Genomic DNA, 19,586 nt, shown 5'->3' with positions numbered 1-19,586 from the left:
GAACACAGGACACGGCTCCGTGTCAGGCCTCCGCCACCCACTGTTCCAGGGACCTGGGCTGCTGCCCCGTGGGCCTGGCGTCCACCCCATATTCCCGCTTCCGCGCTCCCCTAAATCGACTTCACTCGGTTCTAGGCAGCTACTGCCGATAGAAAGAGGCTCAGCTTCCAAGCACAGAGCCCCAAGAGCAGCGGGCCAGCACCCTGAGAGGCTTGGCGGGGTGGCGCAGGGCTCCTGGGTCGGAACCCAACCCGAGGGTAGTCTGCTGCTGGGCTGGGTTCTGCTGCTGGTGGCAGAGCACGTGGAGCTGCGGCGCTCTGGACAGCAGGCCTCTCTCAGGGGCACGGGGCAGCCTGTCCTGGGGATGAGCGCTCAGGCTATCTCAGAGAGGAGGGCGTGATGACTCAGGGTTCAGAATCCCCCACATGCATGAGCCTAGAGCCACGTCTCTCTCACTCTGTCTCTGCACTAAACGTGCCGGCCGCTGCCTTTAGCATTTCCCAATCTCTGGAAGCCCAGGACGCAGGTGTGGAGGGAGCCCAATCCGTGGGCCAGGCGCGCACACAGCACCCTTGGGAAGACTCTGTCCAGGACCTCCGGGCCCTAAGGACACCCCAGGGCCGTCCTGGGAAGGAGCAGCCCCACAGCTGTGGCTGCCTAGCTCCTCTACCGCACCCCGGGTCCTCCGGCTGCGTTCTCCCGCTGCCTGACACAGGTCTCCCCAGGGAACAGTGCGAGAAGCAGCGGGACCCACAGAGGCCAGAACCTCAGCCCCGGGGGGCTCTGTTCTCACTGCCCTGGGGTCAGGGCTGTCCCGTTCTTGGGAGGGTGCGTGGGCTCCTCCCACAAGCAGCACCCAGCCCCAGGGCCCCAGGGTCCTGCTCTCTTCAGGGCCCAGAGGCTGCTCTCTCCCCAACTCCCGCAGCTGCGGGTCCCCAGGAGGGAAGGGAGGCGGGCAGGTCTCCTCGTTGCCCGGGCAGCACACGGCATCAGCCAGGCCCAGGCACAGCCCCGGTGCCCCACGCACCCTTCAGTTCCCCTGCATCTGTGGGCCCCCATATAGCAGCTCCCCACAAGGCAGACAGGACAAGGTGGGGTTCTGTCAGCTCATCCCAAGCAGCCATGGGGCCAATGTGGCCCCTTTCCCAGCGCTCCAGAAGGCCCGACCTTCCACGTCTGCCCCTAGAAAAGGACACTGAAGGTGCTTATGTACATCTGGTCCCTGTGCGGCTCGGGGAGCCTCTCAGGGACGGGGGCCACCTGTGTGAGCACTCGGGCCCCCCCACTCCCAGTGCCCCCCACACCCTGCACGCAACACTGCCAGCACCACACCGGGCGCGGCAGGAAACACCACCATCGGTTCCTCCTGGCCTGGGATGGTCCCGAGCCACCCTGGCCCAGCCCCATCTGCCCTGCCCCGAGCCTGCCCGCCAGAGCACAAGCCCCTTTACAGCCTCCCTCGGCCGCAGCTCTCAGGACGGCGAGGTAGCCACCGCGACCGGCACAGCACCACTCAAGCCCCCCGCCAGGCTTCCCTGACCCTCGGGGGTGCAGACTTAACGCCCAGCCTCTCTGAGACACGGGCTGCTGACTCCCGGGTCCAGCCGATCTGCTGGCCTGGCACCGAGGCCGACACCTGCTCTGGGCTGGAGGCTGACAACACACAGCCGCCCTGGAGGTGGGCTCGCTCCAAGGGTCTGAGGGTACCCAATGGAGGAGCCTGGCTCACCCTGCTCCGAAGAAAGGACAGACGTCACCTTCCCCAGGCCAGTGGGCAGCCACAGCATCTCCCTGTGCTGGGGTGTCTGCAGGTCCCAGGAGAATTTTCAGTCCGTCCTCACCCTGTTCCACCCATGTGGGTGCGGGGGAGGGGAGGTGGCCTCCTGGCCCCAAAGCAGAGGAACAAGTCCCCCTCCTCCCCAACCACCGTGTAGCCTGGACCCGGGACTGGCCCCAGGCTGCCGGGCACTGCCTCACTCCCTTCTCTGGTGGTGCCTGCACGTCGTGCCCTCAGCACCCCTGCCCTTCCGGCCAGCCGGCCACCTAGAGAGCCTCAGCCTCATGGAACCGAGCACGCAGCCCCCAGGCAGGCTGGGGGAGCTCCATGGACGCTGCCCTCCTGGCCCTGCCTTCCCAAAGCCCCCCAACTGCAGCAGAGGCAGGTCGAGCCACCCCGGGTCGCCCTCACGCCCACCCAGCTCACTCCCCGCTGGCCCGGGCACCTGGAATCCCTCCCAGCGTTCGTCTTGCCAGAGGCCTCCTCGCCTGACGAAGAGTCGTCCTCGTCGGACTCCTCGGACTGCAGGTCCTCCACCATGGAGCGCAGGGGTCCTGGGGAGCACGACGAGGGAGAGAGAGGAAGGCAGAGAAGGAAGATCAGGGCTCTGCCTGGATCCTACAGGCTCCCCTGCACACTCAAAGGCAACATGGAGCTTCCTGAAACCATGACCCCAAAACACAGCCATGCAAGCCTGCCTCGGAGGTCCCTCCCGCCAGAGTGAGGTCTGCCACCCACCCCTAAGAAAGGCCCCCATGGCCACCCTCTTCCTGAAGGACCCCGTGGTTCCTCTGCCCCCTACCTTCCTGGCCCTGCTCGCAGGACTCTGGCCCCTGGCCCTGGGCACAGGCCTCTGGCCCCTGGTCCTGCGCACAGGTCTCCGGCCCCTGGCCTGCAGCAGGACTGCAGGGCCCCTCCATCACCCAGGCCGATGGGGCAGCCGTCCTCTGCTCTGGGTGCAGGGAGCACAGCCTCTGCCTAGAGCCCCTGCAAGCCAGCCCCAGCCAGGGAGGGCGAGGCAGCCAGACCTGGGGGCTACAGCACCCTCCCGGGCTGCCTGCGCCCCTATTTGGGCCTGCCCAGCCCTTCGGCAACCCCCTCCGCTGCTCTGGGCCAACCGTCCTCTCCTCTCTCCAGAGGCTCACAGTTCCAGTCCCCTACAGACGGCATCTTGGTTTATATTCCTGTTACCAAGGCAACAGAGGGACACAAAGCCCTCAATTACCTTGGTCACATGATCCTGCTTGGGCAGGTTCCCCCTCCCTTCCCCGTAGATAAGAACCCTTGGAGAGAGTGTGGGCTTTGAGCATCCCATCCCCCATTCCCCTCAGCGACTGCTGTCTGAATTCCAGGCCAGACCCTCCCCCCACCCCCAACCCCCCCCAACCCCCTGCACATGCTCCAGACCCCAGCTCTCCCCAACCCTTGAAAAAAAGATTCAAGACTGTGGGGGCAGGAAAATCTTGGCCCCATCCACCAGAAGTAATGCTTCCGGTTTGAGGGTGAGCCCCGCACTGCCTTCTCACATCAGCACCCCGCAGGCCAGGGGCCCCCAGGCCCACTCTGCACCCGAGGAAGGCCCTCCCTGCTCTGAGGGAGCCAAGTGGGACTTCGGGCTTCTCCCCCTCCAGCCTTCCCAAAAGGGACGCAGGGAAAAGACAGAAATGCAGACTGCCGGGGTCTGAGCCTGTTTCCGGCCCTGCCCCAGAGCAATGCGGGATGGCCGTGGGGATGGGTGTGGGGGCCAGAGGGGAAGGGGGTGGGGGAGGGGTGAGCACAGGGTGGGTGAAGATGGGGCAGGGGTGAGGTGAGGACGGGGTGGAGGGTAGGCAGAGGAAACTTTGAAGCCTCTATCTGCTGGGGGCAGGGGCACTGGCAAGGAGGGGTGTCTGCTGGGGGGGGCCCCAAACGAGAAAGGGGCCCCTCTCCAGAGGCCCAAGGCCACAGGCAGGCAAAGCTGAGGCCCCCCTTGAGGACAAACACCAAGGACGGAAGAGCCGGGAAGAGCCCCACTTCTCACGCCTGGCCGCCGGTCGGGGCGGGGGGGGCGGGGGCTGCTTCTGTGTCACTCTTTAATCCGGTCGCCCTGAGCCTCCACAAACCTACGGACACGCATCTGGGGGCCTGGTCTGGGAATGTTCAGGGCCAGGCTCCCCCACTCTTCCTGTCACCCAGGGCCTTCCCTATCACCTGCCCCACGTGCGCGCCCATGAACGATTCTGGCGTTCAGACTCAGGGCGCACGGACGCTCAGGCGGGGAGCGAGCCCCCATGCACGTCAACGGTGCGGAGAAGACAGTCGTGACGTCCTCTGGAGCCCAGTCCCCCGAGCCTCACTGGCTCCAGGTGGCCAGAGGCTGCCCATGCACAAGAATACTCGCGGGTACTGAGACCTGTCCCCCGCCCGCCCTCCACACCACGCACCTTGACTGTGGTTCTGGGAAGGCTCGAAGTCCGAGTCCGAGCTCGAGTCGGAGCTGGAGCTGGAATTGGAGGGGCTCGACTGCGCAGACTTCAGCCCGGGGCAGTGGGGATGGGCAGGGCAGAGGGAGAGAAAACAAGAAAATCTTTCAGTCCAGAGGGAAGGAGTGGGCAGTACATGCCCTCTGGATGCAGGAGCGCCTGGCCAGTCTCCACCCAGACCCTGAGGCAAAGGGTCACCAAGGCATCAGAGCCCAGCACCCTTGGCCCAAGGCTCACACAAACTCTGGGTCCCTCTTCGTCCCAAGACACCAGTTTGCATTCAAAATGCAATGAAGGGACTTGAAATTCCTAGCAGTTCCAGGACAAGCTGCAGACCACACGTCCAGTCCGTCCATCCCCCGGGGCAGGAAGACAGGGAACTAGTTAAGCTCTTAATGCTGTGCAAGGGTTGGTGGTTGGGGGGTGGGGGGGATGGGAACGACAGTGCGTCTGTGGCAGCTCATCTCTTTGTGGGCCCTGCCCTCCTCTGGTGGCGGCATGCACTGGCTGGTGTGAGCAGTGGTCCTGTGGGGATCAGCTGAAGGCAAAGGTGGGTACAAAATCCATCTTCTCTTTCTCCCCCTTGTTTCCTCACAGCCCATCCCAAGGCTGAGGGATGACCCAAAGCGGTCTTCCCGCCACGTGCTACCACCCACCGTGTGCCTGAGAGCACGATGAGGCTGTGTGCACATGACGGGCAGGTGAGGCCACGGTGGACGGGAGCTGGACCCATCATGCTACAGCAGGTCACAGCCCCTCCTCCTTCCTCTTCCCGGGGCCAGCAGCCCCAAGCCCAGCCACCAGGGGGCAGTAAACGCCAAAGCAGGACACCAGACCTTAGGATTGATGCGGGGGTTAAGATACTTGGGAGTTGCACCTGCCGTGGGGAACACATGCAAAGCTACTCCAAAGGGACAGCCCAGGGGCACGGGTTCCAAAGGGCAGAAGAGCAGAGCCTGCAGCTCAGGAGGTTGGCCTCAGCCCAGAGCGCCCCCAGAGTGCAGGGGCCCCAACAGGCCTGTTCAGCCCTCTCTAGCCTCTGGGGACCCTCTGAAGGGAGACAGCTTCAGCACCAGGGACCAGGCCCCCCCCACAACACACACACCGTCACAAGGAGGGAGGAGGGGGCTGGGAGACAGGCATAGGCAGCCCGCAGTGCCTGTTCAGTCCCAGCCGGCGCCGCATGAGAGCCCGTGGCCTGCTGCAGGACGGGACAGCCCCTCGAGATGACCCGTGGAGCAAGGGCAGCCCCCAACCCGAGGAAGGGGCCCTGGGAGGGCCCAATTCCTCCCTCACCCCATAGACCCACAGAGTGATGCTGGCTGCCCAGGCACAGAACACTTCTCGCCTGACGAGTTAAAGAAGTTTTTTTCTCTACAGGTTAGCACAGCCCACCGGAAGCCACTCTAGGCCTTCGTGATGGGCGTACCCCTGCGTACCCCCTCCTCACCCCCCTTCCCACCAGCCAGTGATGTTCCCTGGGGAGCCCTCGCTGGGAAACCCAGCCTAGACATCCATCAAACACAGACCAGCGAAGACGTGCAACACACACCAGCATGAACCCCAAACCCCAACAGGCCTAGAGCCGAGCAGTCCCACAGGTGCGCAGACGCTGGAGCTCTTACCCTGGTGCAGGCGTGCTGGGTTCAGACCCTAGCTTTCTCATCAGCACCTCTGGTTTTCAGCCTCAGTTTACCTATCTATGAAAGAGCGACTTTGCTGGTCTTTGCTATAATGTGTGTCTGTACTAGGTGTTAGCACACCGAGCTCGAGGTCAACTGTGCCACTGACCTCTGAGGACACAGGATTCAGACAGGACTGGGCCAGGGGCGTGGGCGGTAAGGGCTGAGTACTAGACCAGGGGTGTGGCAGTGCCTGGTTGGAGAACTCAGGTCAGCAGACTCTGGATGTGGGGAGCCCCCAGGGACCGGCCTGGGCCCCATGTCAGATAGGCAAGCACTGGTGTTGTCCCTGCCAAGCAGCAAGACGCCCTTCTCAGGAGGACTTGTCCTCTTCCTTCCACGCCAACCCAAAGGGCAGGGGAAGGGAACCGAGAAATGGTTTCAGCGGAAAGAGCCTAAAGGAGATGTAGGTCAGAAAGTGCACGGGGGCTCACTGTGAGCACTGCCCAAGTGTCCCGGCCCTCAGGCCACATGGAGTGTCCAGAAGGAGGGTGGAGGGGCACCTAGGGCGTGACTGGATGGGGGCCACTGGCTCAGGAACCCCAGGGGCCAAAGAGAGTAAAGAAAAGCCACTGGAGCGGCTGGGGAGCTGGGCCCAGGGCCACAGACAAGGAGCTACCCGGCCACCTCTGAGGGCTATGGGGAACGGCAACTCGGGGTCCTCACACGGTCAGAACTTTTGGGTGCTGGTGCCTCACATGGCCCCCAGGGTCAAGGGCTGGGGAGGCCTGTGTCTGGAAGGCTAGCCCGCCTCCGCCATCAGGCATCTGCACCTCACTGCGGTCCCAGGGTTGGCAAATGCCCGCGAGCCACCGTCTGGCGTCCTGTGGGTGGTTTGGATCTCACACATGCAGGGACCTCCAGCAGCTAAGCCTTGTCATTCAGAGGTCTCTCGGGACATGGGAAGCTCTTCTTTAGCCAGGAGAACCCCCTTCCTCGAGCACTCCAGCCTTGGGACACAGTGCCCAAGGCCACAGACCCCGGATGTCCAGCCAGCCCACACAGGGCAGCCACCCCCAGGGGCAGGAAGTGCCCCACAGAGCCTGCCAGTGCTCATGATGACCACACCGGGAAGGCGGCCTGGGCACCAGCAGCAGGTCACCGTGTGCAGATCAGGGGAGGGGGCGTCCAGAGGAGGGGGTGCCACCTCTCCCCCACCATGCAGGTCCGCCAGCCTTGCGCACAGAAAGGCCTGGCCTGAAAGCAGCTGAGGGGAGGAGGGAAGGGCACCGGCCCACAGCTGCAGGTGCTGGGCAGACGGAGGAAGTGGCGGCCGGAACAGCTGCTACCAGCAGCCAAGGAGGCTCCAGCCGCCAAGTGAGCTCCCGCTGTGGCCCGGGACTGCTGGGGGCTCCCACAGAACAGGCCCCGTCCCGGTGGGCTCCAAGGTCACTGGCAGATAGAGGAATGTGGGGCACACATCACTGACAGCTCTGTGTGTACCCCTAAGCCAGCGGGGCGCATGGTTACCCACGGGCCAAACTGTCGCCCCAAGCCCACACCATCGCCTCCGACAGTCTGCCCGCGGGAGCCACTCTGCAAGTCCCAGCAGAGCTCTGAGCGGCAACACCAGAGGCAAGACTTCTGCCTCCCACAGTGAATGAGGGTTTGGGAACACAAAAAGGCAGTGGGGGCAGGGACGGGTGACACAAATCGGGGGTCACACAGCCACTCCTCCGGCCAAGCGCCCGTCCTCTGACCCCCGGATGCCACACAGCAGTGGGGGGCGCCCCCAGAGGCCCCTGGGAGGTCTGGCTCCCCAGGCAGCCATCTGGCTACCAGATGCCCCACGACTCTGCCGTCTCTAATGGCGACCTTCAGCGCTGCCTAGAAAGGCTGCTGCAGCAGGAGCTGTGAACTGCGCGCACCAGAGCAGGTGGTGAGAGGGGAGGCCAGGTGGGGAGGCCCAGCGGCCAGCTGCAGTTCCCAGACCAGAAGAGCGCTCAGGGATGCCCCAGGAGCGGGGGAGCGAGTCTCCGGACGGACTGACCCTGCGGTGGCCAGGGAAGGCGCCACGGTGACCCATGATCGGTCCCCAAGACCCTGGCCCGTGCAGGGAGCTGTCCACAGAAGAGGGCTCTGAACCAAGCACCGAAACCCTTCTTCCCTAAGCATGATCTCTAGCTTGCCTGACCAGAGGGGAAACTGAGGCTCGGCGAGGTGTGGAGGTTTGCCCAAAGCTACAAAGAGCAAGTGGGGACCCCGGACCCCAGCCTCCTCGTGTGACCTTCGGGCCAACAGGCTTCAAGCGGCTCAGGCCCAGGAGAGAGAGGGCGATGGTGGGGGTAGGAGGGGCAAGGTGGGGAGGGCAGGGAAGGCGCCGCCTCACCTCTGTCTTGAAGGAGGCCTCGTCCTCCGAGTTGGACTCCTCCACCTCTGGGGGCTTTTTGATCTCCCTGGGCTCGCTCTCGGTCTTGACCTTCTCCCCTTTGGCGCTGCCCTTGTCCTTGGCTGGCTTTTTGTCCGAGAAGGAGGAAGACGAGGTGCGGGGCGAGGTGCTGGGGGCGCTCCTGGACCCCTTGGAGCTGCTCTTCTTCTGCTTTTTGGCGCTGGGCTTGGGGGAGTCGGCGGTGGCTGGCCGCTTGCTGGAAGACTTGGGGGGGGGCGGGGGCGGCGGCCCGCCCTTGGGGGACATGCTCTCCAGTTTGGTCTCCTTCAGGGCCATCTTGGGCTCCTTGAACGCGGCCTTGGCCGGTGGGGCCTTCTCTTCCTTGGGTGGCCGGCCTTCGCCCAGCTTCCGCGCGGCGTCCTTGGCGCTCCTGGCCTGCTCGCGCTCCGGCTCCTTGGACGGGGCTTTGCCCTCGGAGTCCTTGCGCGGCCGCTCCCGGTGCTCCTTGGCAGTCTTATGGGTCTTGCAGGCCTTGCTGCTCTCCCTGCTGGCGTCCTGAAATGCCGGGCAGGAGGGGGAAAGACACGGTCAGATGGCATCTCGGGGCCGCCCTGCTCCGCCTCCCCCGACCCCTACAAAGTATAATCCACCTGATTCAGACTCAGCTAGAGAAAATCTTCCATAAAGCGAAAAAGTAAGGCAGCAGGTGAGAGTTTTAAATGGAGCTGTCCCTTTAAACTACTAGGAAGTGTCAGCAGGTCCCAGGCGACTGCAGGCTAAGATTCCCCTCTGAATTGAACTGACATTCCCTGAGGGATTCAAGAAGAGCACACGGTGAGTCAGATATGAGACAGGCAAGCCACATCGACCCGCTCCCACTCCGGCACCTCGCAGCTTCCCCGCAGCCCAGGCGAGTGGAGGCTGCGCGTGGTGTTGGGGAGGGGCCGGGGGGGCACCAGCAGGCGGGCGCCCCCTCTTCTGTCCCCACACAGAGCCTGCGCACCTCCTGCCTGGTCACCCCCACCCCAGCCCCAGTGCAGACCCAGCACAGCTGTTCTTTGACCCCCATGGCCAGCATTTACTGAGCACCTTCTGGATTCCCAGGCCCTGTGTGGAACAGCTCCTAGACCTCTCGGAATCAAAACCACCTGGGCAGTGTCTCTAAAACACGTACGACTCTTGGGTGTCCACCTTGGAAATTCAGAGGGTTGAGGGTGGAGCCCAGACTCTAGCGTTGGTCCACCAGGTCACGGAGCTCCCTCTGGGGATGGAAGCAGAGAGGGGCCCTGAGCCGGGCTGCTGAGAAGGCTGGGCTGGGGGCTCCAACCCTGTACACCTAGGCTTCCTCTGAACGAGGGCAGGACCACCTACCTCACTGGGCAATGGCGCAGGGCCCGGAAGGCAGCAAGCACTCAACTGAGAGGGGGCTGTGGTCACTGCCACCAACCCCCCGCCACCCCGAGCAGCTGGCGCAGTCCGCAGGCAGGACCCCATGGGACACCTTGTTCAGGCTTCCTTCCTATCAAACCCCCCCATCACCCTGTATATCTGGGTACGACAGACAGGAGCCTGCTGCGGTCAGCCGCTAAGGGCTCTGGCCCACTCAGGTGGCCAGGTGCACAGTGGAGCCCCGAGGCTCTGCAGAACGAAGGACACCAGGAAACCAACAGAGCCAGACCAGAGGGTGACCTGCACCACGCAGGCAGCCACATTTCACCGGTTCACCCCAAGTGCCAAGGGGACAGCCTGGAGCACGCAGGAGAGGGCAGGAAAACCCCCAGCAGCAAGGGCCCTGCTGCTCCCACAGGCCGCCATGGGACCCTCCCAGCAGAGAGTCACAGGGACAGAAGGCGCAGGCTTGACCACCTCTAATCCACTTGGGTCACCATCTTCTTGCAAATCGATAACCCACATCAGTGCCAAAGGTCCGGGGACAGACCCACATGGCCGTGGGTTGCTGCCACCTCCCTGGAGAAACATTGCCCTGGGGGCTGTGGCCCCAGCTCTTACGTCACCAGGGCTGGGGGAAGGGATGCTCACAGCACGAGCCCCCGGCAGCCCGTCTGACGGGCAGCCCCCTTGGGGCTGGCTTGCATAACAGGGCTCCACGCCCCAGCAAGCTGCTCCCCCAAGGAGGGAGGCAAGAAGCAAACTCCACATGCCATTCCGGCCTCTTCCCGCAGTGCCCATGTGGTGCTTGGGCTGCACGAACCCGTCCGAGGGCTGAGAGGCGGGGCAAAGCAGAGCCAACAGGCACGTTGGCGGATGCCTCCAATGTAGTTCCCATCATGCCACCTCCCAGCTCCCCAGCCCCGAACCCTGGGGTCCACCCCGCCTCCACAGCCACCCAGGGCCTTTGCAGCAGCAGCTCTTCACTGGGGGCGGGGGGTGGGGGGGGCTGCACATGGACCCCCAAATCATGCGCTCTGTGAAATCACACACTAATTTGAGCATAATGTAGATATTCCCAGGCGTAAAGACTCATCACACTCATATTCGCAAAGCTGTTAGTGACCCCAAAAATGACTAAGAACCAAGCTTTAGAGAGAGGTCCGGTGGGCCAAGTGGTGCCATCAGACTGAGGTGCAGGTGCCCGTGAAGCCCCACATGTGCGGTCCAGGGGAGCTGCCGGGCAGGCGCCAGAGGGCACCACCCCTATGGGAGTGTGAGCCTCCCAGGGTCCCACCCCGCTCCCAGGAGGCTCCAATCCCTGCCTGGCAGGGCGCCCTCTATGGACAGAACCGTCAGGGAACGATCCGCAGGGCTGTGACAGCCCGACTCTCCAGCAGTCCCCAGGCCAGTGGGCAAGGTCCTACGAGGACCCCCGCCTCCCCCAGCAGCCCCCTCTGCCCAGAGTATGTGGCCTGGCCAATCGGACCTTTTGGCTCCAGGCTGTAGAGAAGCAATCTGGGGGAGAACAGCGGGTGCCCAAAGGAAGGTCCTCAGCTGGACAGAGAGGCTGGCACAAAGGCTGTGCCATCTGAGGAGAGTGAGACTGCCGGCTCAGAGCAGAAGGCTGGAGAGCCATCAGCAGAGAAGATCCCATCTTTGGCTGCCCGAGGAAACCCCGTGCAGGTGCCTCCTCAGTCACAGCGCCTGAGGGGAGAAAGAGCCTGGGGCACAGACGGGGTGCGGGGGTGCGCAGTGAACACTGCCCCGCCCCCAGACATGCACTTCCGGCCTGGGGGCTCCTGGGGATCTCAAAGACCCTGGCGAGAGAGGCTGCGAGCAGACCTAGCAGATGCAGCTCTGTCAGCCCCGGCGGTGTCCTGGCCACCCAGGAGGGCATTCCCTCATGGTGTCTGGGTGGCTTGCAAGTGACACATACAGAAGAAATGTCAGTTCCTACTACTCCTATTCTGCAGAGCCCCAAATAACTGTGGATGGCTGAGAGAGAAGCCACCAGATCTCCTGCAAGAGTTTTTCTTCCTTTTCCCCTCCATGCGCGAAGGGGAAGGCCAGGCCCAGGGGGGCCATCAAGGGAGAAAACCCCCGAGCTGCAGCTGTGCCTGGACTCCAGCCACACACGTCTGGACCGCGTAAGTCAGACAAATCCGGGATGTCAGAAACCCACTGGCCTTGTGGAAAGTGCCAGAAAGACCCTGCCTGGGTGATGCAGCTCTCCTCTAGGTTGCTGACGAGGAGAGCTGTAAGACAGGCCGAGAGCTCCGCCCAGGCCACCTGGGGCGCCCCAAGCCCACAGCACCCAACAAGTGAGTGAAGCAAGAGAAACACAAAGACGCAAAGTGGACAAACCCGTGCGGTCGGAGGTGGGAGGACAGGCAGGTGCCCCAAGCGCCTGATGAGCTTGACCTCCGAGATACAGAGCCCCGTAGGCGGCTACAGGGGAACAGGACGCACACTCACGAGCTTGTATGCACATCAGGACCCTATCCGAAGGGCTCCCGTGACCGCTCCTTAACAGTTCAGAGAGAGGTCTCGGGGAGGCATAGTGCCGCCTGCCCAACAGGACGGAGACAAGAGACAAAAATGTTTCTTCTTGGGGGAAATGAGCCTCCTCACCACATTGTCCCACCTGGCCCTTCCCCTAAATAAGCAGTCTGCGCCGAGAGCTGCTCCCAGAGAAAGAGGTCAAGCCTGGAACAGCCCGGGGAGGAGGCACCCAGCCCCAGCAGATGGGGCATTGTGGCCATGCTCAGGAGGCCTGGGAGCTGGATGGCCGTGGCTGCCGCGCAAACGCTCTGTCTGTGGCCCCCAACCACATGAGACTCTCGGGGTCCTGTCTGAGGGGTCCTAAGGCCCACGGACACAGTGGGAGCAGCGAGGGCGGGGCGGGCTCTCTGGCTTTAAGAGGAAGAGCGCGAAGAGCCTGCAGTCCCGCAGCTATCGGCGCTCCCGCAGGCGCTGACCCTTCGCGACGGCAGGAGCCGTCCGCTGGAGCCGAGCGCTCCAAGAGGAAGATGCCAAGGGAGCGAGTCTGGGAACGGAAGGTCCAGCTCTGCAGAGGGGGCGCCCTGAGCCCAGGACCCACCACTGGGCCCCAGCGCTCCCACGTGACTGGGCCTTCCGCCTCACTAACCTTGGAGCCGTGGGACGGTTTGGTCTTCTTGGGGTCAGAGAAGGCAGAGAGTGGAATTGTGGGTAACATGGGGTAGTCGGGGCTGGGCCTGGACACCGTTTCTGCTCCTTCGGGCATTACCATCACCTAGTGATAAAGAAGAGACAGACGTTATCAGTGAGCAAGGAAGCAGGCTGGATTTCTGACCGGCAAGAGAAGTCAGCCTTCAGGAGCCTGGCCGGAGGCTGTGGGAGCGCCTTCTGGCGGAGGAGCAAGGGAGGGCCGAAGGCCACTTTTCCCAAAGAATCGAAGGCTTGTCCTCCATGAGGGGCTGGGGGCTGAGTGCTTGGAGCGAAGCGGGCTCGAGGCGTAGAGCGAAGAGAAGCCAGGGTCCCAGGATGGCTGGGCCCCGGTGCGGCCGCATGGCCTCTAGAAGGAGAGCCCAGAGCACGGCAGACAGGAGGGCCAGGCCGGGAAGACTGGCGGAGCGTGCCGAGAAGCACGAGAAGGCAGCTGTGGCCCAAGCTGACCTGCACGCTGCAGTTTAGAAGGACCAGAAGCACGATTTGGAAAGGCAAGAGGCCAGCCAGACACCCACACTGGGCAGCCACGTGGCGGAGCGAGCAACTGTGGATGGCCGGGTCCCCCATCTCGGGGGGCCGGGGGGGGCGCCCTCCTCCGCGGTCCAGCAGGTGGAGGTGACCGACGAACCAGCAGCATGGGAGGCAGAGGCAGGAGGGAACTGCACAGGGGTGGGGGCAGCTCTCTGCAAAAGCCGCAGCACGAGCCTGTGGGGGAGAGCGGCGGGCGCCCGGCTCGGCTCGGTCAGCCAACTGCTACCAGGAGGAAGGGCCTGGGGTCCTGCCGGGAGGTGCTCCCGGGAAACACTGGCCGAGTTCAGCGTGGCTCCCGGGCTCCTGCCGCACCTGCTAAAGGAGAGAAGGCTTGGGGGCAGGTCGTCCGAATACTGACACTACACGTTAACATGCCCCGCGGCCAGCCACTCAGAGGGAACCTTCCAGATAGCGACAAGACAGAACAAAAGAATAGAGTGCACAGTAAAAAAAAAAAAAAAAAAAAAAAAAAAAAAAGGAAAAAAGAGGGGGAAAGCATTTAGCTCCGTAGAAAAAGCATCATTAATAACCTTGAGCACCTGGGATTCCTTGACCAGCCAAACCCTTCCTCTGAGGAGGCTGGCGTCAAGGGCCACGGGGTTGAAAGCAGCACAGCGAAGCCCCTCATGCCCCTGCCCCGTGGGCCTCCGACTTCCCGGTGGCTCCCCACGGCCTGTCCGAGCACAACACTCTGGCCATGGCACCCGGAGCCCAGCTGAGCAGCCCGGGCCACGGGCAGAGCCCCATGTTCCAGGCTTGCAAGGACTCACCGGACACAGAGAAGCAACTACAACCCAACCCAGAGGCACAGACAGGTCCCCAAGCTCCTTCACTCGCATTTCCTGCCACTCTCGCCTTCAGGCCTCTTTTCTCCCTTCTAATGACTGTCCGGCTGGACGCGGCTCCCGGACAGTAAAGCGATCGCCTCTCCTGTCCCTGTCCCCCATAACAGCAGCCCTCTGAGAGAGGTCAAGTGAGCCAATAGAACGCCTTCCACCTCTGCCGCCACACCTCATGAGGACCCATCGCACCCGATGGAAATACAGACCCTCGGTCGCAGAAGGAGCTTCTATTCCGTGCAGCTCAACTGCCGATGGGGCAAGCTGAGGGAACAGGCCTCTGACCACCCAGCAAGGAGCACAGCTCATCTGGCCACTGCGGAGCAGGTGCCCGCAGCTCGGGCGAGGGGTCACAGGGCTCTGGGAGACCGCCGGCAGAGGGGCGGCCAGCAAGGCAGGTCTAACCAACCTATGGGTCGGCTCGTGACTTCAGTTTTTTCGGCACCGACATCAACTCGGGCGGGTCTGAGGTCATCTGCCACAAGACGGCAAATGCCAGTCCCAGTGGGGATGCTCCGCTCAGAATGGCACAGGAGGACCACGACTCATGTGCTGGGAGCTACTATCCTGCCCTAAGACCGGAGAGCCCTGCTCTGCTATCAGCCCAGGGCAAGCCCCAGAGGCCTACAGCCCCGAAGGGTGAGAAAGTTCCTGACCAACCATTCAGTTCTCCAGGTGGCCCTCCCTGGGGTGAGAAGCACCAGGCAGAGACCACAGTGTCAGGCTCTGCCTCCTCCTTCCACGACTGGCCCTTCCCAACAGCTCGCCGGACCTGCACTCCCAACCTCTCCCCATCGCCGCCTCCGCCCTCCAGTTTTATATGTTTTGATGATGCACATTGAGCCTTCATCTCTTCTTAGCAAAGAAAACCTCCTTACGCAGGGGGCAGCGGGGGACAGTCCCTCCGGGGTCCCGAAGCTCTGGGAGGCCAGGAATGCTAAGCGCCGTGTGCCTCCCAAAGCCAGGCTGACTACACAGCCTCTGGGAGACATGCTCTGGGAGCGTCCAGCTATGGAAAGAAGGTGGCGAAGCCGAGCTGGGGAGCAGCCCGGACCTCGGCAGCCCCGCCCACTTCCTCGGCTCTTCCGGGACGCCCGGCAAACTTCAGGACACATGCCTCTGTGAACGGGTTCCAGCACCTCCCTGTTTGTTCCCATCAGCCCTCACGTGCTGGATGATAATCGCACACTCATTTTTTATAAGGAACCTGGCAGAACATAATCAAATTCTCTACAATGAATAAGTGAGTGCCTTTATTAAAAAAGAAAAACAGGGGCACCTGGGTGGCTCAGTGGGTTAAAGACTCTGCCTTCAGCTCAGGTCATGATCTCAGGGTCCTGGGATCGAGCCCCGCATGGGGCTCTCTGCTCCACAGGGAGCCTACTTCTCCCTCTCTCTGCCTGCCTGTCTGCCTACTTGCGATCTCTGTCAAATAAATAAAATCTTTAAAAAAAAAAAGAAAAACAAAGTGTAAAAGCCTCAGCTGAGTCAGAAAGGACTGCTCTGGAGGCCTACAGAAGCCCAACCAGACTCCTGTGCTCCCAGGGGGGCGGCCAGGCCCACCAAGCGCACCCACACTTGCAGCCCGCACCCGTGCCCTCCTGGCTGGCAGCTGGGCAAATGACCAGCAATGCTGGGGTGCCAACAGGGGGCTCTGGGATGCCCCGCGTCCTCAGCCTGGCCCTCCCTCGGCACACATGGTCCAGCCTCTCCCAAGGCACCCCTCCTCCTCCACACCCAAGCATCCCATCTACACCAAGCACCCCTCCTCCGGTTCTCAACCGTGCTCCCAGCACGCAGACACCACACATGGATGCTCAGCCACGAGGCCTGGGTTCCAAGAGCTGACGCCTCTGTCTGGCATCACTCGGACAGAACCGCCAGGCGACGCGCATCACCAGGGAACCCCACAGGGAGCCCCTGCTGCTTCCCCAGATGGCGCAGTCCCAGCCCAGCCTTGCCGATCTGGTTCAAAGCTGGCTCCTGCGCCTCGCCACGCTCACAGCCTGGCCCCACGCCCGTTCCTCCCACCCCTCCTTCCCATGGAGAAAGATGCTAATTAACCACAGTCAACCAGGAAACTCTGCGGGTAACTAGTCACTAGTCATTCACAGGGGACAACGCCCCAGCACCGACTTGGGACACCCAGATCCGACGCACGGCAGCCGCCTCTCCAGGTCTCGGGCACCCAACGACGCAGAAGAGACGGGCCTGGGAACCCCACAGGCTCCCCCAGCACCGAGGCTGCCGCACACCAGAAGCTGTGCAGCACCACGCCCGAGCGGCCGGCGCCCCCGGTGCCCATCTGAGTGGGGGCTCACTCACCCCGCCAGCCATCAGCAGCTTGTACCGGAACTCGATGGTGGGGTTGTTGAAGGTGAGCTTCTCACAGCGCAGGTGGTTCACAGGCGGGTTGCCCTCCAGGTTCAGGAACAGGTCATAGGTGAAGCAAACCTTCCGGGGCTCCTCCTTCAACAAAGAAGACAAGGAAGTTCACCTCAGAGGGGCGGGCAGGAGGTCATGGGGACAGCCACAGGACACACGCCCCGCCGGTGGCCCTCTCCCCGTCCTGTGCCAGGCCTCCCCGTCTCTCCCCCCAGGCCCTTATCTGCTTCTCTCGTGCGCCTCCTTCTCTATTCCGTTATCCAAAATAAATTAACTTACTATTTGCTCTGCACCCAGCAAAGCAGGCTCCACTAGAGAAACACAGACCATGAAGAATGATGTTCTCAGACGGTTACTGGAAATACTCCTGCTGGTGGAGAAGCCCCCTCCTTCGACCCTCACGGCACCCATCAACAAACAGAGACACCGAGGCTTCGAGACTCGGCTGACGAGTGGCAGTACGGGGGCCCGAGTCCAGGCTCCGAGGCCTGCGACCCCAGTCTCCACCCCGTATTCCCTTCCTGGCGGAGTGGGGGACAGCTCCAAAGAGGTACAAATGGCCGACAGGCACACGAGAAGATGCCCAGCATCACCGATGACCGGGGACAGGCCGGTCCGAACCACGAGACCACACCTCCCAGCCCCCAGCGCGGCCACTCTAAGAAGTGGGAAATCTCAAGTGGTGGCGAGGACGTGGGGCACGGGTGCCCCATGAGTGCCCCTGGAGCGTGCCGTCCCTGCCCCGTGCCCATGGCCGTCACTCCCGAGGGCCGTCGGGGGGCCCCTCCCGTCTGCTGCAGAGTAACCGCCCCATACGCCTCTCCTGATACACAGCCAAGAGAAATGAAAACATGTTCACACGAACACTAGTACATCCGTGTCCGCAGCACAGCCAGATTCACCACAGTCCAAAGTGGACGCAACCCCAGTGTCACCACGGATGAACGTAACGCGTCCCTCCACCCACGGGTGCGTCTCTCAGCCACAAACAGGAGCGAGACGCCAACAGGCGCTGCCCGGGGGGACAGACCCTGAGCCCACGATGCTCAGACGCAAAAGGCCTCACAGGGTGTAAGTCCACGTGTGTGACACGTCTAGAACAGGCCCCTCCACGGACGGGAGGGGAACTTGTAGTTGTCAGGAACCAAGGGCCTAGGGATGAGGAGTGACTGCTGGTGGGGATGAGGCTGTTTTCTGGGGTGATGGAATGTTCTAGAATTAGAAGACTGATGGCCACACAACACTGTGAATATACTAAAAAACCACGGACTTTGGACGCTTTAAAAGGGAATTTTCTGATATGTGAATTATAGGCAATTTTTAAAAATGCTCTCCAGCAAGAGAGAAAACCTCGGACCCGGGGTGCCGGTGAAGGGGCTCTCGCTTCAGGATGGGGCAGGCAGGGGTGAAGAAGAGAAGCATGGAGCTTCCCACGTAGGCATGCCCACACTCTTTTTTCCACCCTTCCCTCTACCCAGACCGGCAGGGTCATAGTCCTGGAGGGAAAAGGGAGCAGAGGCCAGGGCTGAGCCTCATTCCTGCCACTCTGACTGCAGCCAGGGGCTCAGGAGCCTCCCCCTCTCCACCTCCGTCTCCCCAGCCAGCGGTCGCACAGTTTATGTGAGCCATGCTGGGTTTTTTAAGCTCTGATGGGTGGGCGACACCTGGGCGTGGGAAGCCGGCCAGCCCTATGCCCGTGTCTGAATAAAGGGGACAGAAGTGGGATCCTGCAGTTGCGTGTGAACTCGCCCCCTTCCCCCCCATTTAGGCCACAAGGAGAAGGTGCACCTGTTGAATGAAAGAGACACAGACTCTGCCTTCTGGGACCTCAAGCCTGTACAGAGAAGACACGTAAAGAGGCCTTCCCAAGGTAGTGCCAACCAGAGAGGTAACTCAGGCCTTGTCCTCCCCCCAGCAGCTCAGGAATGGTTTCCACCCCCGGCCCATCTAAAGCAGACTTGGAAACTGTTCCCCTGGCCCGAGGAGGACATGTGGCCTGGTCTAAGTGATGAGAGGTGAGGAGGTCGGCCTAGGGAGCGCTGGCTTTCCCAAGTCAAACACTCAGTGTAGAGAGGAAGGCTCGGCATCATTCTTCCTCCTGCCTACATGGAGGGTTGGCAATACCAGGAAGAGTGTGCAGGCGGGCCATGGGGATCTCTGCTCCAGGGCCGCTGGCCAGCTGCTTTCCAACTGCTCGCTAAGGAAGAGAAAGAAGCCCCCATATCAAACTCTACCGGACCCCTGAATGCAGCTCACGCCCCACTCCCCATGCCTGCACGGTTCCTGCCAACCTCACGGAGGCGCTTGTCGCCGCGGGGTGGTGTCCCCACCAACCTGGGAACCCCTTGGAGGCAGGGGCTGTGGGGACCCATCCTGCGCTCAGGACATTTTTGTCCAAGGAATGAGATGTTAAAATAGGCAAAAGCAGGGGCACCTGGGTGGCTCAGTGGGTTAAGGCCTCTGCCTTCGGCTCAGGTCATGGTCCCAGGGTCCTGGGATCGAGCCCCACATCGGGCTCTCTGCTCAGCGGAGAGCCTGTTTCCCCTCCTCTCTCTCTCTGCCTGCCTCTCTGCCTACTTGTGATCTCTGTCTGTCAAATAAATACATAAAATATTTAAAAAAAAAAAAAAAAGGCAAAAGCAGAGCATGACCCAACAGTGGGGGTAGACAGGGGGCCACCTTGAAGGGTTAGGGTTAGAGAGGGGCCATGAGTCAGTCAAGAAGGGGGTGGGGGGAAGCTGCACAGGCCACAGCACAGACCTTCCTAGAGCCCCAACAGTCCAGATGGCTATAGCTGGAAAGGGAGGGAGGACTGCACTGGCAACAGGTGACCTGGAGAGATGGGCCTTGGCCACATCCTGGGGGCAGAGGTGTCTACAGGGGGATCTGGACTCAGAAGGAACAAGCCCAGGGACACCTGGGGGACTTGGTTGTGTGGGCGTCTGCCTTCGGCTCAGGTCATGATCCCAGGGTTCTGGG

General features: G+C 62.3%; 1 protein-coding gene across 2 annotated transcripts in view; it reads right to left on the bottom strand.

The window, feature by feature from the left end:
• MLLT1 (MLLT1 super elongation complex subunit) overlaps positions 1-19,586 on the bottom strand; it is a 63,238-nt gene that overhangs the window by 1,754 nt on the left and 41,898 nt on the right. The window contains exons 4-8 of one of the 2 annotated variants that reach the window (XM_047709312.1): positions 16,548-16,691; positions 12,791-12,916; positions 8,251-8,805; positions 4,201-4,288; positions 2,223-2,331 (exon numbers count right to left, since the gene is read on the bottom strand). In XM_047709312.1, coding sequence (XP_047565268.1) covers positions 2,223-2,331; positions 4,201-4,288; positions 8,251-8,805; positions 12,791-12,916; positions 16,548-16,691 — 1,022 coding nt within the window. The remainder of the gene's footprint in view (positions 1-2,222; positions 2,332-4,200; positions 4,289-8,250; positions 8,806-12,790; positions 12,917-16,547; positions 16,692-19,586) is intronic. The other variant, XM_047709322.1, reaches the window with a different exon arrangement.

This window comes from Lutra lutra, chromosome 1 (genome assembly GCF_902655055.1).
Source record: "Lutra lutra chromosome 1, mLutLut1.2, whole genome shotgun sequence".
NCBI classification, from domain to species: Eukaryota; Metazoa; Chordata; class Mammalia; order Carnivora; family Mustelidae; genus Lutra; species Lutra lutra.
Note: the sequence above shows the minus strand (reverse complement) of the source record. Positions and strands in the feature narration are given on the sequence as shown.